The following is a 22,421-nucleotide window of genomic DNA, read 5'->3' on the forward strand; positions in this document are numbered from 1 at the left end:
CTGCCTTCAAATAACCTCGGGAAATTATACACATCTGTCTCGATACTGCATCACACGCATGTATTATTATAATTAACTAGATATACACCCTGAGTTCTGCATTCATGACACCAAAATAAAACTTCGATGAATTTAGATAATACATGGTTTTATTTTTAGTATGCGTCTGTTTACAATAATAAGCTTTTATATCACTAACCTTGAAATTCTCAAAACCCGTGAAAACATACCTCACTTAAACGTAACACTACACTACCACACAGGATTTTTCGTTCCGCAGTGATATTGGATTTTGTTGCAGTATATTTTTCCGCGTTTTAGAGTAATTTGTATTGTTGAAGTTCTGTTTTAATGGTTTTGATTAGCGGTTTATTGAAACACACCAAAACATGGACTATCATAAGTGTGACTACAAATCCCAGAAGGCCAAGGGGTCTGGTGGTATCCAGGAAGTGGACAGCGGTTGTCAACCAAACTTTCACCTCTGGAAACGGGCTTTTCTGCAAGCTTTGGGATGTTTTGGCTATCGCTTTAACTCTTATAACTCTCTAACTATTAAAGGTACAATACGCTCCATAGTTTTACTTATTGTGTTGGATTTTACTGGAATTTCATTGCAATAATTCTTTACTAGACCAACAACACAACTGCTTTTGGAAACATTAGTTCACATTTCAATATGTTTTTTATCATTCATTGGGATTAAATGTTAAATTAATGTAGATTAACATAAATTAACTCAGTTTGTTTGCATTTAGACAGATCTGAGACATGAACATCCCCCACAGCTCTGGGTCTCAGGGCGCCCGCCCTGGTTCAGCCCGGGTCTTGGTAACTGAGCTGAGTGGATCAGGACATATCAACCCAACCCCTCGGCGCTGTGAAGACCTGGATCTTTCATCTGAGTCCTACCTTACCCCAGAGACACTGGTAAGTCCATCTTTTACACCTGTGGGTATTCATCGCCCGTGATACCATTTGTTTCATTTTAATAGGCTTGTCCAAATCTCTAGTCACAGTATGCAAGCAAAATTATGCTCACTATCATTTTGGCTTCTTTCTAACAATAATTCTAACAAGGCTTTTGTCTCATCATTGTATACCTACACATTTGTAACAAAAATATGCTTTGTTATATAGAAACTTTACAAAGATTTATAAATGTGAGACATTTTCTAATGATGTGCTTTTCTATAAACCTTAAAAAATAATGTGATGTTTATTTTTGTAGGAACTGTTGTGTGGAACGCAGGACCTTTCAGAGGTGACTTCAGTGGAAATGTGTATAAACACACAGAGCAACACCCTGGGCAACTTTGGTGAGTGAAGTCACGGATTTGTGTATTTATTATTAAGGGAAAAAGTAAAATGCTACAGCTAAATAAAGTGTCAAAACGTTGCCATGATATAAGCACCGAATGTTCTTCCAAAACAAGATGACAGAGCTGATAAAATATTTTTGTTGCTAGCTTTTGTTCATATAAAACCCCACGTTGCACAAGATCCTTAGAGAGAGAGAGAGCCTTGTCAGTGCATGTTAAAAAGAACAGAAGACGTCATCCTCTGCCACCTCACTATTCCATGTCACCATTTCACCATTTTAATCGTGTCTGTTCTGCTTTTTAGGAGCATATCTGCCCAAACTGGAACAACTCAAAATGAACAATAGTGTAATAAAGTCAATCAGGTACACTTACCCATGTTGACAATATATGAAGCTATTAGAAAATGATTAGGTAAAGAAAAGCAATATTTCTTGTCTCTTTTTTAACAGAGACATAGGAAGTTCCCTCTCTCGGCTTCAGGTATTGTGGATGCCATGCTGCTGTCTGGAAGACTTGGATGGTATTTCGTCCCTATCCACTCTCAAGGTAATTTGCTGAATGGAAGAAATAAAACCCTCATTCCCCATCTATTGACGTCATCCAGTGGAAAAATGCTTAAATTACCTTCACTTTGAAGCTAACCAACTTTAACATTAGTATAACTTGCTATTTTTAGCCTGGTTGAAGATGCATTAATCCCAGTGCACCTGCAGCTGGTGGCCTTTGTGCCTCTGCTAAACAAAAACAAAAAAAACTTAAATTAAACTGTTTTACATTAGTTTAGGGCTAGGCATTATGACAGAAAAAAGTTACCAAGTTTGTTTTTTTTTATATTATTTTATGATTTTGATTTTCTCTTAAAAACTAATAAAAATGGCTATAATTTTTTATTTCCCAAACAGATATCTCGATAAAAAAACCCTATCAAATTCAAATTCATGCTCAGCCCTACACTGTTTTAAGTTAGGCTAAGTTTAAAAATCACACATTTATTCTATACAACTTAGAGTCTGCTTTACAGTATGTGTAAACAGAAAATGTTGCTAATGTTAGGTACCACTCCTGCCTACAGAACTCCATTGAGTACATATTTTATTTATAGCATGCACCCATCTGTTATGCCTTTAACTGACTATATCCTCTGCTATACGTACTGTGTACTGTGTTGTGGTTTCTTAGGAGCTGTACCTGGCCTATAACAAAGTGTCAGAGCTGAGTCAGGTGGGCATGTTGGAAAACCTTCACATCCTGGATCTCGAGGGGAACGATGTGGATGACCTTGTTCAAATCCAGTTCTTGGGATTGTGCACCAAGCTCCAAAATCTCACTCTGGATGGAAACCCCATATGCAAGAGCCCAAATCCAACTGTACCCCAGGTAAAACAGTGGAGATTAGAGCTGCTGTAGCAGTGCAGCCCATAAAGCTATTTAACTCATATTTTAACTTTACAATAATTCAATTAGTTTGCACGTAGATTTTAATTCTAAAATGTGAAAAATAGAGAAGAAGTGTGACACAGCTGGTTTTGAAATGCCTCAAGCTCAGTGTTGAGACATTTTACAATATTTGCTTCAAACTGCATTGTCAGAGGTACACGCTGCCTTCAGGAGATTGGCAGGCGATCCATAATGTATTTCTAGATGTCTGGCAGCCCCTTTGACTATTCTCATTAATTTGTTATCACTGATGCTGGTATGTGGCCCCGCAATAAGCTGGTTCTTTATCTTGTTGTCCAGTCTGTTGGCAATGTTGTGGCACACATCTCGGCTATAGACGTTTTTTTGCAATATTTTCTTGACCAGAGTGTGAGTCAGACTGCAGGACAGGTGGGCCCAAACTGAAGTACAGGTGAACTGCTGCTCTCAGCTGAATAGGGTTTACTTGTGGCTGGTTGTCTTGGTGTCTCTCCGTCGGTAATGGTGTTTAGTCCAATAGGAGAAGTGACAGGCTTAGCTCTGGCCAATTCCATGACCACAGTTAATATCGTTTTGGTCTTTTTAGTCTGAGCTTTTAGTTGATTGGTGTCATTTTAAACTCCATCTGCTGAAGTCTCCACTTGGGTATCCACTGGTACCTCTGCTTTCTCCACATCTGTACTCCAACATCTGGTGTTTCCACTTCAGGGGTACGCTGTCTCTGTCTCAAGAATCTCAAGCCTGTCAGGTATTTCAGAAGTGGGCTCCTGAATAACTGAATCCATGGGATCTAGCGGTAATGGGCAAAAGAGGGCTGACTCTGATGGGGCTGTTTTTCTTTATAACTCCTTCACGCTCTCCAAAACTCCCATTGCAGCCAACATTTGTAGAAGTTCTTGTGGTATATAGTCACTAATGGTTCAATGTTCCACTGCCGTAAGATCTTGTTCCTGTGGTTTCTCAACCTGGATAACATCTGATATCTCTGTTGTGTCCACTTCTGGTGTCTCCAATCCAGTAGCAACTAGTATCTGCAGTTTCTCTAGCTCTTCAACATCTGGTACTTGTAGTTTGTCCATCTCTGTAACATTTGGCCCCTTGGTGAATCCATTTCGGTAACATCTGTTTCCTGCAGTTTCTCCTCCTGAGTAACATCTGTTACCTCTGCTGTCTCCACCGTGGTAACATCTGGGACCTCTCGTGTCTCTGGTGGCCTGTCGTGTATTTCAAGAGCTGGTTCCTGGAATGTTGTCTCCACAGGATCTTGTGGCGATGGGCGCACTAATGCTGACTCCTTCAGTCTTTCCTAAACTCCCATTAAAGCCAATGTTGGTAGGAGGTCTTATGGTAGACGGTCAATAATGGAGTATTTCGCCTGTGCATTTCCAGTAGCACCCTCTGCTGCCAGAGCCTGTGATTCTGAGGACTAGTTTTGAGTTGTGGGTGCGTCAGTTGAGTCTTCCTGGGTGACTGGAAGTGCAACTTTGGTGTCAGAGAAGTTTGTGTGTTGAGGTGTTGATTTTAAAGTACCCCAATCCCATTTAGTATGAGGGCAGCCACATTCTTTTTAGCATCCTTTGCCGTGAATCCTCTGGCAGTCACAGTGTCATCTCCAAGTGTTAACCGTACGTGGTAAATCCATTTTTCTCTGGTTCTGTCCACGTCCACCACAGTGTACACAGGAGGTTTCGCCCACTTAACAACCACCAGATCATTTAAAGCAACTTATTGGATTTTTGTCCTTTTCAAAAACTGGTGCATCTTTGCAGAGACCCTAGGCTATTTTTCTCTCTTTTTGGGGCTTTGAGACTTTTTCGGGGAGAGGCAGTCTCCGCAGTTCAGGTATCACCTGTTGAGCTGCCAGTTTTTTGGCTTTTTCCCAAGATCAAAACTTCAGAAACTGCAGGCTTTTAGTTAATATCCAGTTTGTTCAAAGCCATAATGTATTTTTGTGGGATTTTCATTTTGGCTTGTAGTCTTTTGACAGTTGATGGGTTTCTTTGTTGGCAGTTGCTATTTTTGCTCTCAGTGAAATGTCTCTTGTCTCTTCAGGAGCAGGTCAACAAATGACCAACAGTACAGTGAGAGAACTAGTAAAATGAAGAAATAAAGATATTATTATTATTATTATTATTAAGTTCAGTGTATTTATTCACATGTTTGTATTGCTAACATCTGTCAGTGCTCACATCTTGTGGCTATAGTTGACAATAAACCCAATGTAATAATCAAAGAATCTGTGTGATCTTGCCTCTCTGCATCTGTCTGTGCCAAATACAAAACTGGAGAAGAGAGCTGAGGGCATCACCATGGCAACAACCAAACATTTAAGGATTATCACACACCAAACCAGCACATGTCAATTTTACTCATGTGTGTATCTGTAGTATGTTGCTTTTTTTCTTTAGGTCACTAAAAATTGGCAATCCCAGTGCTGAAATCATCCAAATGATTCTAGCGAAGGTGTATTGGGTTTAAGATTGTGTGTTAAACATGTGTGAATGAAACAAAAGAAAACTCCTGGTCTGTTCTGATCAGAAAATAGTGTAATATGGGCCCACAGTGTCCCATATTAAAACCCAGAATCTTCTTACTGTAAGGCAACATAACAATTTTACCATGCTGCCATCTTTTTACCTTACTGGATAACTCAGGATAGTTTGAACACAGACCTCTATCTTCAGTAAAGATTTTCAGGGCATGGTAAATGTGTTTATTTCCCCTGTATACCAGCCAAGCATTAATTAGGAATCTGGGGCAATGAAGAAAGATGCTGAGCTGCATATGCATTAGGTCTGTGCTTTGTAGTGGTGAAGGCTGGTGGGCTGTGCCAAACTTAGCCATGCACACACACAGAGGCACATCCACTCACTTCCTGTCACCCGGCCCCCTCTTCTCCTCTTTTTTTTTTTTTTCTTTAGTTTCCTCTTCCAGCTCTTTCATTCATTGCATCTGTGCTTCAGGGCATGAGCACCTAGCTAATTTGATTGTATAGTCACTGGGTGATTTACTGGGTTTTCCTCACCACACTCCGGTCCAGTTCTCAATGCAGTTTGTGGAGATAATAGATCAGAGCTGAGTGCAAAGTGCTCTCACTGGTTGTGCTTATTAATCTCTGCTGCATTATAAAGCCTGGCTCCATGTTCCTGCTGCCATCGTAAACACAAGCCAAAAAATGCATTAACTTCATGTATTCAACAATTGTAAGCTTGTAAATTTGGCATAACTTGTTTGTCTCCCTCACTTACTAAATTTTTTGTTAATTTTGTATTTTATTTATTTGTAAAGGAACAACTCATATTAATGAACATGTAAAGGTGCACTGTGTAACTTTTCAGGTGGAGGGTGTGCTCACTACTTGTCTTCATGAGGATGGTTTAAATCAGGGGTAACCAAACTTTTTCTTTGGGGGCCACATTATTGCTTGTGGCTGTGATGGGAGGACTGGGATCGGGTTGGCCGTATAACAGAATTGTATGACCCTGATGACGCAGATTATATTCTTTGAGAATGTCCACACTTTCTTTACATATCAGACAAACAGCACGGTCCTTACACTGAACAAAAAAATAATCTGTCGTCCACTGTTCTTTGAAAACTTGACACTCTCTGTCAACTTCTTTGTACTTTAACACTCGCCATTTTGCTGTCCTTAACTGCACTGCAGTACTGCGCTTGCGTTTACTGTCACTGTTTGATTTCGAGCTTATCAGGTGACGAAAATTCAGCGACAAATGTAAATATGTCATGTAGTTATTTAAAAATAAATCTAAATACTTCATAGAAATATAATTTTTTTATTGAAAAAATCTACAAAATACAAGATGCAGATGTGTTATTATTTGCCAAAAGTAATTTAAAAAAATAAGCCATGACAACTTTTGAGGATTGCCTCAGGGCCAGTTCAAGTGGTGGGGGGCAGAGGGGCTGGAGGTCAGTCAAGGGGTGTGGAGGACCGGAGTTAACCCGCGGGCCTTAGTTTGATGATCCCTGGTTTATATTGTTCAGAGTATAGTACTGAACTCATCTGTACTCATGTGTCTTGCATTTATTTAACTGCAGGCGTTATAAGTGTTAGTGGGACATTTCTCCACAAATCTCCATTTTTAAGTTTATGCCCATACTGTGGAACATTCTAGGGACATCTCCATGGAGACAAGCAAGGTGATGGACCCTTTAAAATGTAAATATGTAAAGATTATTGCCAAAGTGGCCTATTTCTATTTTTAGTCCCTTGGCAGGTTGATGTCAGATAAAATACAGTACAGGGAGAAGTACAACAACAATCACACAAAGGTACATGAAACACCAGCACACTCATTACATACACTTCATTTCAGACAGTTAATTTGAAATTAGAAGTTGAAAGTTAAATCAACAACACCTCAATATAAACATTTTCACCATGTGCTTTCGTTTAGCCCATAAATATATTATTACTTGACACCCACAATAATACACAAAAAATATTTTGTTCCATTACTGGCCCCTTGTGGCTGAATAAACGCATTACAGCAATATAGTACTACAGTGTAAGTCTATAAAACTGTGATCATTGGTACTACTCATACTAAGTACTTTCATACAGTATTCTTCATGTTTCTGCTTCCCTTGTCTTTACCCAGACGGCCAACTACAGCTATCGAACAGCCGTGCGGGAGTTGGTCCCTCAGTTACGTTACCTTGACAACGTGAGGGCAGAGGAGGAGGGCCTGAGCTGCAGCCGCACCATGGGAGAGGACTGGGAAACTCTTCAAAACTCCATCAAAGACTCCAGCACGGCTCACCTGGATACAGACTATGGTGTGTATTTGGTAACGATTTTATTTTTGATGTAGCTTTTATAGTTGACTTACTTTCATAACTGTGATTAATGACTCACTTACTGTTGTTGTTGTAGACCCATCGGCTGGCAGAACGTCTCCTCAGAGTAGGCCCCCGTCAGCCCGGCGCCCCTACACCAGTCTGTCCTGTGTCCGACCACGCTCATCTCAAACGCGCTCATCTCAAAGCCCAAGACCCCTCTCTGGCTCCAGGCCCTGCACTGCAGTTGGACTCTTCTCTCCTTCTGGGTCCAGACCAGGATCTTCAGACTCAGGATTATCAGCAGAAGATGCAGAGAGCAGCTCCCTCACACATGGTTAGTTAGAAAATTTAAACTTTTTTTTTCTGGAGCAAAAATCCAGAATTCAAACCAGAATCCATTTTAACTTGGAGCTGCTGTCATTGATTTGTGAACTTTTATAACTATATTTACTATCAAAAAATAGTTAAACTTTTTACTTCCACTTGATGAAATAGTAATGATAATAATAGTTATGCAGTTTTTCAATTCAGTTCAGTTCAGTTCAAGTCTATTTATATAGCACATTTAAAACAACTTCAGCTGACCAAAGTGCTCCACATAGAAGTCAACAAATAAAGAAGAAACGGTTACATATGACAAACACATATATAGATGAAAACTACAATAAAAACACCAAGATAACCTGACTAGCTTGTACTAAATGCCAGGGAGAAGAGGTGAGTTTTCATTCTAGTCTTAAACTGCATTACAGATTGAGAGGATCTGACAGGAAGAGGAAGGCTGTTCCACAGTCTGGGTGCTGCCACAGAAAAGTATCTGTCACCTCTCATCTTGAGCCTAGTATTGGGTATGACCAATGGGAGCTGGTCAGCTGATCTCAGAGCTCTGGGCGGAGTATAGGGCTGCAGTAATTCCCTCAGATTGCAAACATTTGAAAACAATAACATTTTAAATTGTACCCTCTCTCTCTCTCTCTCTCTCTCTCTCTCTCTCTCTCTCTCTCTCTCTCTCTCTCTCTATCTATATATATATATATATATATATATATATATATATATATATATATATATGTATATATATATATCCCTTGTATTGTTGAACTTCAAAATATATCCCTTATTATCTCCAGGCAGATATAAGGAAGTGTCCACCAGCATCTGACCAGAACTAAAGAGGTTGGATGAGCTACAAAACTTATTCTACCAAATAATCTTTTGTCCAGTTGACAAACTGAATTTCTCCTTTCCCATCCCTCACTGTCTTTTTCCATTCAGATATGTCCAGTCTGTGAGTGGCTCTTATTTTACTTGATTTGATGTTTGTAAAGACAAGGTAAAAGGTAAAGAATTTAGAAAGACAGTAAAGTGGTTGCAGTAGGCAGAAATAGTGTAGTTGTAGAGATAGCATCATGTAGTTGTGGCTTGGCAGTAACATATCATATTTAAGTTTACTATGGCATGTCCAAGGAACACGTCTGGTTCTAAAACAATATATATATAATTCAGTTTATTTATATATACAGAATCACACTAGAAGGCTAAAGTTAAATTAAAATGCATGCATTTGTTTTGCCCTTTAACAATGTAACTTTTTTGTGTTTTTTTTAGGATCTACTAAAATCCTGTTCTGTGGAAATCCTGCCCAGGCGATTCGAGCGAGGCGAGAAAAATTGCGGGTAGGGGAGAAAAACAAACAATGTCTTCTTATCCAGCCAAAAACAAGCTCATATTCATTTTTATTACTCATTGCTGCTCTTTGAAATAGTTGTTATTTTATTCAGACAACAACAAAATGGATATTGACCGTTTTAATTTTACCTGCCTCATTTCCATTAGATTAATATAGGGGCCCTTATTTGCATGGCCATTAGACTAAAACTTAGACTTGGACAAACCAGGGACATGACTTAAGACACAGTAGCTCACACATTGTAATACATAGAGCAAATAGTAATAAAAAAAAAACAGAGAACCTTTATTTGTCCCACAAGGGAGAAATTTCAATGTTGCAATGCACAGTTCACAAACAGGAGAATAGAAATATGCAGTCAAAAATCAAGATAAATTAATGCTACAGCACTGTCATCGTTGAAATAACGTTTGACTGTGCTGAAAGATATCTTTCTTCACTTTTCTTCACTTTACTCATAACACCAACATCGTGAATTTAACACTTTTGAATTTGCTGTGTAGAAGTAAAAATGAAGAAAAGTGGTGGTGTAAATAAAATATAGATGATATTCAAAATTCCAAATAAGTTTAGTAGCAAAGTAACAAGAGGGTTTTATCAAATAAACCACTAGTACTGTATGTTATGCTGTTAGTCATTGTGCTATAGTTGTGGTGCCATGTTCTAATCTCCTGTGCCTGGTGCTTTGTTCAGACGGCGCCCACGGCTTCGGCCTTAACGCCGCAGGAGCTGCCCCTTCACGTCCACGAGCACACGTACGATGTGGACGAGCCTGAGGAGAAAGGACGCAGTGATGTGTTTGCTGAACTCCGAGCGTGGAGAAAAGAACACAGCAGGTAGCACCTTACCTAATGGCTCCCTTTCCTCACCTGCTGTACAGTTGATCTTTAAAGGGCTCTTATTACACTATTTTCTGATCTATGTTATAATGTTTCCTCATAAAAACATACCTGGAGTTGTGTTTTGTTTCATTCACACATGTTGGGCTCTTCTCTCCAATGAAAATACTTTGTTCCACTTTGTGATGTCATGCGGTAATACAGAAAGTGCTCCACTGTGTTTTTAAACTCCAAACAGCTTCACTAGAATAATTTGGATAAGTTCAGTCCTGGAATTGCTGATCTCTTGAACTAAAAGTAAATGGTAGCTGTTAACTTTGAAACTACAACACTGGAACAGAGCTTTTTGAGCTGATGCAAACTTGTGTGAACAAAACACAGCTCCAGGTATGTTTTTGAGGAGGAAACAAGAATATAACATGGCTTAAATCCTGGTGTAAAACCTTTAGTTTGGTTTTTTTTAGTATTATTATTTATTTATTTATTTATTTTATTTGTTTTTAAAGGGAGAATACATATTCATGTAAATATACCTTCAAATACACTATGATTAGCCCGAAGGCCACTTTTCATCCTTAGTCCCTGGCAGGTCAGAGAGACAGAGACAACATCAAACAATAGACAAACTGTCAATGACAGTTCATAGGACAAACATGATAGAAACAGCACAATAAGACACAATCATAACACACAAACCTGACATTTACATAGAAGCATAACATTAGTGATCACAGATCTGGTTTCTCTTAAGCCATCGTTTCATATTGAACGTGGTAGAGTCTCTTATTGCAGCTGGGATGTTGTTCCAGATTTCTGTACCTTTGACTCATAACACCTGCTGACTGAATGTTGTGCGTCTATAAGGTATTACACAGTCACCTCTGGTAGAGGCTCTTGTTACCCGATCACTGATACTGGATTTGAGCATAATGAACTCACTCAGAGGTGGAGCAAGTCCAATTAAAATGTTCTAAAATTTCCCAAATGTATTATATTATATTTCTGAAGTATGAGACAATAAAGATTTCCTGTCAAAAAAACATGTTAAAAATATGTTTTACTTATGATGTAATCATATGATACTTATGATACTTAATCTAATGCTAGGTTATGGTGTATTATATCATTCATTCTGGGTTTATTGGTTTAGTTTAGGTTCCTTTTTTTTAGTTTAGATTTTGTTTTATTGTTTTCCGTTTGGGTGAAGTGTTTAGTTATAGAACTGTAAGTATGTTAAATATTTCAAGATAATCAATATTTCATTGACAATTTCTAAATAGGAAACAACCTTAAACCACTTCCATGATTTTCCAGGCGCCTTGAGGCAATAAAAACAGAAAAGCTTCCACAGATTTTAACTATTCGGCACAGTGACGATGAAGATAATGAGGAAGAAGATTGTTTTGATGATCTCAGAAATTCTAGTTCTGGTGAAGAGGATGAGGAGAACCAGCATTCACCAGATTCTTTGCTCCAGTCTCCTTCACCAGGTCAACTCAATAAATACCTACTTTACTTATTTAATTTTTTTTTTTTTTTACTGAATATACTTCTTTTTGTGTCTGTTATAGACATGGACAGCTCCTCTGATGTGGCTCAAATATCATCTCCAGAATCCACGCTGTTCCCATCTCCCCCGACCAGCGCCACATCCCAAACTGGTCGCAAAGCTCCAGGGATTCGAACCCGTAGACTGATGCAGGTCAATGCAGAACTCTTGCTCGATTTCAAGAGTATAAAGCGCCACCTAGCTGCAGCTTCTGTAAATGATAAGAAACCAGAGGAAACCCTGCTGCTACCAGGCTCAAATATAAAGCTTTCTTCACTCCCTTCACAAACACCTCGACCTCCTCCGCTGAAAGAAATGACCCATGGATGGATGCCTTCATGGTATGGATGCAGTATTTTTGGTAACATTTTATAATAACCACACTTTTGATAGCTTTCATAAAGGATTAAACAAGGACTAGAATTTACAATGAACAAATAGTTAAGAATTATTCAGGCTTAGTTACTACTTAATTAATAGCCTAACCCTGACTTCTAATCATAAACTTTTACTTATAGTTACTAGGACAGAATCATTCTAAATAAACTAACTGCATTATTAATCAGTTTTTATTAAGGCTAAAGGTGCATTGCGTAACATTTCTAGTGGAAGGTCCATCATCTGCTTGTCTCCTTGGAAATATTATTGTGTTATAATGTCAGGCACTATGTTACATTACAGGTCAGATCTGTGGAGAGTCATCCCTGTTCACAGAAGGAATTATCGTATTTTTGAGCAATAGAAATACCTGTAATGAATAAATGCTAGATGTATACGTTTAATGTCATACTGTGGAACATTCTTGTCAAAGCAATAACATCTCCATGGAGACAAGTAGGTGGCAAACCCTCCACCACAAAAGTTTAAATAGGATGTGGTTATTATAAAGTGTATTATTATATTTTATATTATATTATTATAATTATAAAGTGAAACCGTGCATCTTTATACTTGTTTTGTAATTGTTTTATAAAGTAGCCATACTCTCTTCTAAAGTTCTGCACTTGTGTGACAGTAATAATCCCCAAAGTAGGTGGAATGGACTCCAAATGTCCTTAACAGATCTTATGCAATATTCTTATGTAAGAAATTAATTTGAAGGATTGGACTAGTTTTTATTTTTAGTTGTAAAGATTTTAGTTTTAATTTGTTTTATTATTCACTTAAAAAATTGGTGACATGAGACATAAACATGGTATAAAAGCTGGCACCTCTCACAGTGAAAAGGTTCCAAGTTCCATTTCTGAACAGGGTGGAGACTTTGATATTGATCTTAAATTGCAAAAAAGTAAATACGCCTGCCCACTTCTTTCACAGAAATGACTGGCACTTCCTCTCTTTTTCAGTGCTGACAAACTCATACCCGGTGCGACGTCTGGGAACAATTCATCTAAAATTATGTTAAGACCGTCTATCGGCCGCCCCCACACGGCCAGTGCAGCTCTACAGAAACATTACCAGCACCGTGTGTCTGAGCCCAGCAGGGGGAGCTCTCAGCCTGACTGACCACAACCCCAGCACAATCTTCAGGACTATTTGCTCCCCAGTGCCTTGGATTATGTAACTCTCCTCACCTTTCCTCAGTGTTCAGGCTTTATTGTGTGATGAATGTACTGTTATTGTCACAGGTTTACATTAAGATTTTAGCTACACTTTTACCAACATAAGCAAATATTGTAATAGAGATAAGTAGGTTTAAAGGTGCATTTTGTAACTTTTCTTTTCTGGTGGAGGCTCCGTCAAATGCTTGTCTCAGTGAAGATGTTATTGCATTGTTTGGAATGCCTCACATTATGGTATTAAACCTATCTTCATGGAGACAAAACCAAACCAAATTACAGGTCAGGTTTTTGGAAAAGCAACCCCTCCCACAATCAGAATGCCTTTTTTTCTAGGAATTTTTGAGCTATAAAACCACCTGTAATTTACTGAATAGGTAGAACTGTTTAATGTCATATTGTGTAACATTGCAGGCAGAGCAATGACATATCCATAGAAACAAGCAGGTGATGGACCCCCAACCAAAAAGTTACACAGTGCACCTTTTAATTCATACCTCAATTTATTTTACTCAGGTCAGGATAATAAAAAAATAGGATCACGTCATGTAGTACTCAATGTATCTTTTCACAACTAGTTTTAATATAAACAGTGATACAACTATAAAAAAACATACAACTGAATGTAGCATTTTGGGCATATAGACTGTCACGTGGAACCAAGCAGGTTTGTTCATAGTAACAGTTTGAAAATATTTGCACATGTAAGTTCTTGTGGGCTGTGCGAAGTGGATCAACCACTCAATCATGGCACCTGTTATGTAATTATGTTTTGTATATTTTTCCACTTGGCGTCCTCATTTAAAACCACCTTACAGTAAGTATAGCCTGGAGTTTGTCAAAATACCTACATTCCTTTAAAGGTGCATTGTGTAACCGTTCTGATGAAGGGTCTGCCACCTGCTTTCTTCCATGGTGATGTTAATGCATGGCTAAGAATATTCCACAGTATGGCATTAAACGTTTCTATCTCCATGGATGCAACCAGACCAACTTCTGATCTGTAGAGAGGCGAGAGAGAAAAGTTTAAAGGGCTCATATTAAGCTATTTCCTGGTTTATAATATAATGAACTAAAGGTAAAAGGAGCTGTTAACTTGAAAACTACCTCCTTATGACATCACGAAGTGGAACAGAGCATTCTGAGCTTTGGCGAGGTAGACAGACTAATAATGCAGGATTTCTCAAACATGGATGAATCAAACAAAACACAACATTCTAGCATGGCTTACAAGCCTCACAAGAGTCAATTTTCTGTCATGTAGGTTCCTTTAATGCCATACTGTGGAGCATTCCAAGTAAACATCTAACCTGAGACATGGCAAAGAAGAAATTCAGTTGTCAACTGGACAAAAGTTTAATTTGGTCAAATACGTTTCACAGCTCATCCAAGCTGCTTCTTCAGTCCTGAAGTTCAGAACAGTTCAGAACTGAAGAAGCAGCTTGGATGAGCTACAAAATGTATTTGACCAAAATAAACTTTTATCCAGTTGACAAATTAAGTTTCTCCTTTGCCATGGATTCTGCCTAGCTAGGCTGGCACCACCTAGTGCCTCTGCTCAATTTAATTTCTCTCCAGCGACTAGGTTAGGAATCAGAATACACTAGACGGTTTGCAAGAACCCCGGAAGTGCGAGTCCAGGCACCAGCCAATCAGCGAAGAGTCATACATTCTGTGTTGGCAATGATTCTCGAAATTGAGGATTTAAAGCCGAAACAAAGAGAATGTTTGGTGAATTTTATCAAGGGGAAAGACGTTATTGCCCTTCTTTCTACGGATTTGGGAAAAGCTTACTATACCAGTTAGCCCCATTAGCAGCACATTACATACGTCATGACCGAATAGCACCCATTGGGTAATAAAAAAAGTACCCTCCTACTGTCGAACAAAAAAATCCTAATGCTGCGAGGTCAGAGGGTTTCCACAAAGTGAAACCGGCTGATGAATCAGGTTGGATTCTACCTGGATGACTGAGGGATTTTACTCACAAACAAGGTTGCGGACCCTCTAACGGAAAAGTTGCACGGTCCACCTCTAAGCCAATTAGCAAGCTGGTGGTCCAGTCCCCACTGCGGACATTGTTATGAAGCAACACACGTCACCAAACTTTCCTGAATGTTTCAATAGGCTTATGTAATTGGTAATGGTCTACTATAGGGGCTCTAGGCGCAGAGTGGCATACATGATTTTATTAGTTTACCCCAAAGCTTTTTGAATGCATATTAACGCATTTTAGAGCAGTTTAACGCTACAGCATTCGTATCATATATCGTCTGTGCATAAAGCCTATAATTATATGACTGGAAGGGTGTGAAAAGATACGTGCAGGCATTGGATATTAACACGTGCTCAACTCTTTTGTGAATACATTTTTGATTGAAGTGTCAAAGGAAACTTGCAGCTTGTTTTAACTTGAGTCTTAGGTCCTTGGTACTAATCAGTGTTGTACTTGGAAATACCTGTACTATGGGTCGAGGCAGGCCCGGCAGGAGCTGTTTGTACAGTAAATGTAAGATCCTGCTGGGAGGAACATTCCAGCTCCGCTAACTGTTTGGGCTGCATAATTCACGCTGTGTTGACACTTTAACAATCCCATTGCAGACATGTGGTCCATAATAGCAAACAAAGAGGAATAAAATTAATCATTATGCCTTTCAGTGCGTTCATACTGGAGTCTCATCCGACCTGTGATAGATGGCAGGTTTAATGCACGCAGACATGACATTTAATACCACCCATTACCAGGATTAATGTATACACTGTGCCACCTCAGTGATTCTGAAGTAGGTTGTGATTTTTATCTCTCAATGATAAAATACAACACACCAAAGATGCTCAGGTGTTTACAACTAGTCATCTTTTTGTGCTGGGAGAGATGCCTGTTTAAATATGAACTATTAGTGAAATTCTGTGTTAAAAGCGAAAACATACATAGAAATTCATAATTAAATAAAGTCTATCAAATGGCTGTCATGGGCCTAAATATACTGAAACTAAATACAGAATCAAAATATATTGAAAACATCTGACATTTTAAATGGTTACATATAAAAACAACAACAATTAATTAAACAATTATATTAAAAAAAATAGGTTTAGACTTAAAGAAACTTTATTGATCCTCAAGGGAAATTACTTGGGCACAGTAGCTCACTCATCACAATATACTGTAATAACAAAGAGTAAAAAATATAAATGGTAGTGATACAATTTAAATAAGTAGCAATAAAGATAGCAAGAGACTGGTGTCAAAATACACCATGATGATATAAAGGTGCATGTACAAGTAAAAATAAAATAGAAAATAAGTAAAAAAAAAAAAAAAAAAAAAAAAAAAAAATCTGCTATATAGAGTACAAGAGGTCAAAAACAAAAACTATGTAGACATATTTTCCATTTACTGACCTCTAGTAACTGAAGCAATTATCTTTGGCCCTATCTCACAATGCCATCTAACTGTATTCAGGATGCTATGTGAAATTTTGGATTTCTCAAATTACTTACAGTCTGCACTTTCATCACTATATTGCAGGTTTATTGTGGTGTGTAGCTGTGTAATTCCAACTAATCAGGTTTCAAGGTTTTCTTTCTTTCTTCTTGCTTTTATGTGTGAGATGGCTCTCACAGAAACTTTGTTTGCAAGCTTTAAAAATACAGCAGTGCCCAAGGTCAGAGGAAAATACGAGAAAACTTATGGCATTCTCCTCAAAGTGGGGACACAAACAGAACTTTTAAGGCGTCTGCTTTGTTTAGTAAGGTATAATCAGAAGGGCCGCCAATCCTGACCTAAGGTTTACAAAGTACAGTCTGTTTTTTGTGAAGCATAGTTAAGAAAATTCAAGCTATAATGGATGTTTATGGATTTATGATTTTTTATATGGTAAATAATGAATGCATAATTCTATAATCTTTTTATCCCTGTGTTTATTTGTCAAGTCTTATGGAGACAAAACAATTACAGTTTATGGGTTGTGGTGACATGTTCCCAGACTCATTGATCTAGGCCCACTCAAAAGCTGCGTGAAAATGTTTAGATCCCAAATCAAACACCAAATTTGTAACGAGGTGCAGCCTCCGTAGGTAATGTAGCGTGTCGGTACCAATTTCAGCGCCAAAAATGTTTGTAAAATTAGGTTGACTACGAGTTTTATTCTGAAAGTTTTTGCGGAATTTCAGCACGCTCCCAGTTCCGGAATCCGCAATTGATTTAGTGCGAACAACTCTAAACTCGAGGATGGAGCGCTCCACATCTCCGCTATTTTGTTCTCATAACACTGGTAAGTTGTGCAAAGTTATATGTATATATTTTAAAACATTGCCAAGTTTTTCACCGCCAATGTTGAGCAACAAGTGTGCAGGTCAACGGTGCACCTGCAGCTCGGACACGCACACTGGGCACCAGGAAAAAATCTAAACTTTTTCTAATTATTTGACTACGGTGCTAGTTCAGTATTAGCTATGCGCTACAATATGCGCATAAACATTTTTATTACGGGTTTTGTATCCCGTAATTAAGTAGGCCTAAGAAGCCTTCACTGGATTCAGCGTGTAGCAGTGAGTCCAATGGGCAGAGTGTGCAATAGGACCATGTTGAATGGCCCGTTAGGTTGGAGCATGTGCACAAATGTTTCAGAATAACCACAACAATCACAGCATTACTGAGACCCCCCCCTGCTCAGACCAATGCCTTTATTATATAAGAGCTTTTCAGGAACATTCAGAGGAACAGTTTACACAAGAAGAGCAATGCTGGAGATCCAAATATGATTGTTAATATTAACTTTAGTTAGTTTAGATTACAGTGAAACCGTGATAAAACATCCATTAATAGAATATGTCCTTTCTGACATTTAAATAATTCTGAACACTTTTTAAACTTTTAAGGAGTTAGCCTACTATTTTTTTTTTTTTTTTTATTTATTTTTTTTTTTAACATGCTTGACTTTGCAGAGTAAACTCAAAATACTAAAACTAATAACTCATTTCACTTAGAAGGCAGTAATCTTACTACTTGTTTTACTGACAAAAAAAAAAAAATTGCTTTAAGCTGTTTTTGGGAGTGTCCTCAGATGAACTTTTATTCATAATGATTTTTTTTTTCACTGAAATAGCAGATCTTCACAATTAACCATTTTAAAGGTGCACTGCATAACTTTTCAGGTTGGGGGTCCGCTACCACGGAGATGCTATTGTTTTACCTGTAATGTTCCAGAATATGGTACTAAACTTATATAAGTTGCGTTTATTCAATTATGGGTCTTTTTATTGCTCAAAAATATCTTTAAAAACAGTATTCTTACTGTGAGTGGGGTCACCTCTTCACAGATCTCTTCTGTAAATTGGCCTGGTGACATCCCCTGCTTGTTTTTTTGGAGACTGAAATGCTTAATACTTTGGATATTGGAGGTAAAGCAGTAACATCTCCATGGGGACAAGTAACTAGCGGTCTCTCTTCCAGAAACGTTACCCAGTGCACCTTTAAAGCCTGTGTGTTTCTTTTGGTTCCTAATACCATAAACATATTTTCAGCACTGTACTATGCAAGAATTATATCATAAACCACATCTGAGTTTTATGTAATTAACTGAATCTTGTGACTGTACAGGTTGGGCTGTTCATCGATAATAAAACCCAAGAATGAGCCTGGAGCCTGCAGCATGTGTCTTTCATCCACTGACAAGCTGATACAGGAGCATTAATTCTCAGGTACTCATTCTATACCTTTTTTAAACAAATCAGTGACAGGCTCAGATACCAATGAATCTGTGTGTGTGTGTTTGTGTGTGTGTCCATCTAGATCATACTAAGTAGGCCTGTCATGATGAAAACTACATTGACTTATCATTCAATGTATGAAGCTGGAACAATATATTTTGGGGCTCAATATTTATCATGTGTACAATTTCTTTATAAAAGTGGAGAGATCTAAGGTATTTTTTTCATAATACAATGAGATTTGAGCTGTAAAAGGTTGAATAAGTGACTTCTATGTTTAATTATTGACAAATTAAAGAATATTCAGGGTGTAAAATCTCTCAGTCGTCCAGGTACAATCCATGGCAAAAGGAGAAATTCAATTTGTCAACTGGACTTCAATATGTCAGCTTAAATAAATAAACTTTTGTTCCGTTGACAAAGTGAATTTCTCCTTTTGCCAATAGTATATCCTGTTACTTTGTTGCAGCTCAGATCTTTTAGTGAAACTGTTAAAGTATAGGACCTGTTACCTCATCAAAAACATACCTGGAGTTGTGTTTTGTTTCATTCACACATGTTTGTAATCCTGGTTTATTGAGCTGTCTACATCTCCAAAGCTTAGAATGCTCTGTTCCACCATGTGATGTCATGCAGTGGTAGTTTTCAAGGTACCGGCTACCTTTTAGCTTTAGTTCAGTAGAGATTGGTAAGTCCAGGCCAGAAATTATCCAAATGATTCTAGTGAAGTTGTATAGAGTTTAAAAACACCGTGGAGCACTTCCCGTATTACCACATGACGTCACAAGGAGGAACACAATGTTTTCCATTTGAGAGAAGAGCACAGCCTAAACATGCAGAGTTTGTGTGTTAAACATGAGAGGAAACAACATTATAACACAGATCAGAAAATAGCATAATATAGGACTTTTAAAAACAGTTTTATCTTGCATTATTGTAATTATATTGTGTAAGTATTTTCAATAATATCATCTCTGTAGCAATATATCATGCTTCAAAATGTTATGTTATCTTGACTAAGTCCTGTGAATACAAGAAGATAAGATTATGATGATGAGCGCAAATTACATGTTATAATTCTGAACATTTATTGCAAAATCGTCATGACACAGTCTTAGTCATCACCAGTACTGTCATTGTTTGGTGCCAGTTAGCTTACGTGTTCTTTTCAAGGTTGCTTTTCTTCACTGCTTATTAAGTTAAGTTTAATTTGTATGCCCTGTGGCCTCTCTGGAGTTAGAACAGTGAATCATCCAGCTCCTATTTGCAGTGATGTATAATGGACAATTGTTTTAAATTTGAATGCCTTTACTGTCCCAGTCATCTTCATTCACCTGAGACTACTGAAAACAGCCACCATTCGCCAGATTCTATAAATTATAATGTTGAAACTAAACTATAAAGTAGAAATATGTCTCAAAAACTGCTTTAAATCTACAATATTGTTAAATATTGTAGCTGCAGTAAATAAACAGCAGATTGCAAGACGTAAGTAACTACTTTATAAGTTTAGTTCGTAATTCAACTCAAATCTTATCATATAGAAGAAAAAAAAATCTAATATTGCCCACGCGTGACAAGAAATGGAACACACGATAAATATGACCCCGAGAAATTATTCTATTGTATGATACGTCAATGTAGTAATTATTGTGACAGGCCTATAAGCAGGTAAGCAAAATAATAAATACAATACAGAACTTAGTAGGGAGATTTTTCTAGCTTTGTAAAATACATTTCTTAGGTGTGCCAGTATATAGTATTGTTCCTTTAGCAGAAATAAGCTGTGTGAAATGCCTGTCAAGGGGAACTCCAGCAAGGAAGTCACATGAAATTCTTTGTTTATTCCTGTAAACAATACTTCTGACCTGCTTCCATTGTCAATTATGAACACACTGAGAGCTCATAGAGAGCAGAACTGTGTATTTGGGCCATACAATTAACAGTAAACATATTTAAATACCAGCAAAAGCAATATTGCTATTACAACTACATATATTTCATAAATGCTTTCAGATGCACTCACCCACAGGTTGGTGGTGCAATTCCAGCTCCCACAAATTAATGCTGTCTTGAATAGGGCTGGGTATTATTAAGAAGTTGCCAATACGATACATACCTCGATACGTAGGCCAGGATACGATACATATCTCAATACAGTGCACTTTCAATTTGATATGATATATTTCAAATCGATTCGATACAGTTTAATAAAAATGAATGGCTAAATCATGGCTGTGATACTAAAAGTCTTTGTTAAACCACTTCTTGTGCAAAGTTAATATGTAACACACCCATTTTAATAATCAAAATAATTAATATGTCAAATGTGTCACATAAATGAGTTTCTGTCCACTAAACAAGCAACAAAACTGCAGCAAAACATAATAACAACAACAAAATAATTTAGTAAAATATACACAAAAAAAAAAACAATCTTGGTGATATATTGATACAGCTGTCCAAGATATTGATACTGTATTGTCACATTAAACGATACGATATATTGATATTTTGATATTTTTGCACACCCCTCATCTTGAAAATGGAAAAGCACTACACAAAAATGTGACCATGACCATTTACCATTGCTATAATCTTCTATCACTTCCCTTCTCAATCTTTTGGTGTTATTTTGACAAGCAAACACAAGGGATTCGTTATGATTAAATGGAACTTACAATTTCCAGTTATGTGCTATGAAATTGAAGATCTATATCTATTTAATTGTGCAGCCATTCTAATTCTTGGCAATGTACAATACAGGAACACATAAAGGGTAAATGTTTAAAGAGTGGTTAATATGCAGAATACATTTATCTGAGCTTTCTGCCATGGTATAACGATGTTCTGTCATCAAAACATGCCTGAAGAGGTTTTATATGTCATGCATGTTTGAGTAATCTTGTGATCTCTCCTGGGCACTATTTTAACCCTCTTACGATTAGCTGTATGATCCTGTCCAAGAGTAACAAAGCCAACATCACCCATGCTCCTGCACAGCAATTTTCCATAAATATACAAAAGCAGGATACAAAACAATACACTACAACTTCACAAATCTGATGCAATGTGCAATATTTGTATTAGCAGGATGCATGCTGATTGTGTGATTGTTTTCAGAACGATAGAAGAGAACATCTAATCTAATGATCTAAATATGTTTGCATTAGTACTCCATACAAGCGTAATACCCCCTCTTTAAAGAATTAGGCAAGAAATGTTTTGCACAGAATCCCTCCAGTCCCCCTCTCAAATAGTTTTTGTACCCCTCCACCCCCTTTAAAACTCCGTACTCTCCCCTCACTTCCATCACAGGGAGTGGTGTGCAGGGCGGTCATGTGATTCTTTGTCCCAGCACAATTGCGGGTGTTTGCCATTGGCCGAGTTCTTTGAAAGCGCGTTGGTTGCCGGGGCGATGGGGAATGGCGGCACTACTTCACTTTTTTTCTCTGCAGCTGCCCCTTCTCCCCCCTCCCCTCCTCTCTGCATAGCACCACGGCTCACAGTGTTGCCCTGTCT

General features: G+C 37.8%; 2 protein-coding genes across 2 annotated transcripts in view; both read left to right on the plus strand.

Annotated features, from left to right (window-relative positions):
• Positions 1–5: 5 nt before the first annotated feature.
• On the plus strand, positions 6–14,182 carry lrrc56 (leucine rich repeat containing 56). The gene is made up of 13 exons (XM_055155341.1): positions 6–561; positions 759–930; positions 1,232–1,319; positions 1,627–1,687; positions 1,775–1,871; positions 2,505–2,702; positions 7,367–7,544; positions 7,642–7,881; positions 9,156–9,223; positions 9,931–10,073; positions 11,391–11,566; positions 11,648–11,966; positions 12,972–14,182. The coding sequence occupies exons 2-13, from the start codon at positions 772–774 to the stop codon at positions 13,129–13,131; spliced, it is 1,887 nt and encodes a 628-aa protein (XP_055011316.1). The 5' UTR covers positions 6–561; positions 759–771; the 3' UTR covers positions 13,132–14,182.
• A 3,170-nt stretch (positions 14,183–17,352) lies between these two features.
• Positions 17,353–22,421, plus strand: part of rassf7a (Ras association domain family member 7a) — a 46,995-nt gene continuing 41,926 nt past the window's right edge. The window contains exons 1-2 of the mRNA XM_055155947.1: positions 17,353–17,461; positions 18,790–18,890. The gene's annotated coding sequence lies outside the window, so the exon portion shown is untranslated. The remainder of the gene's footprint in view (positions 17,462–18,789; positions 18,891–22,421) is intronic.

Source organism: Boleophthalmus pectinirostris, unplaced genomic scaffold (genome assembly GCF_026225935.1).
Source record: "Boleophthalmus pectinirostris isolate CB_2022bp ecotype Guang Dong unplaced genomic scaffold, ASM2622593v1 HiC_scaffold_2, whole genome shotgun sequence".
Taxonomy (NCBI): domain Eukaryota; kingdom Metazoa; phylum Chordata; class Actinopteri; order Gobiiformes; family Gobiidae; genus Boleophthalmus; species Boleophthalmus pectinirostris.

What these genes read in the sequence shown, in the direction of transcription:
- lrrc56 (XM_055155341.1), top strand. Translation starts at nt 772, where the DNA reads ATGAACATCCCCCACAGCTCTGGGTCTCAGGGCGCCCGCCCTGGTTCA. An exon ending in TGGAGAAAAGAACACAGCAG is followed by an intron (nt 10,074 to 11,390) that starts GTAGCACCTTAC and finishes ATGATTTTCCAG; the next exon opens with GCGCCTTGAGGCAATAAAAA. An exon ending in CATGGATGGATGCCTTCATG is followed by an intron (nt 11,967 to 12,971) that starts GTATGGATGCAG and finishes TCTCTTTTTCAG; the next exon opens with TGCTGACAAACTCATACCCG.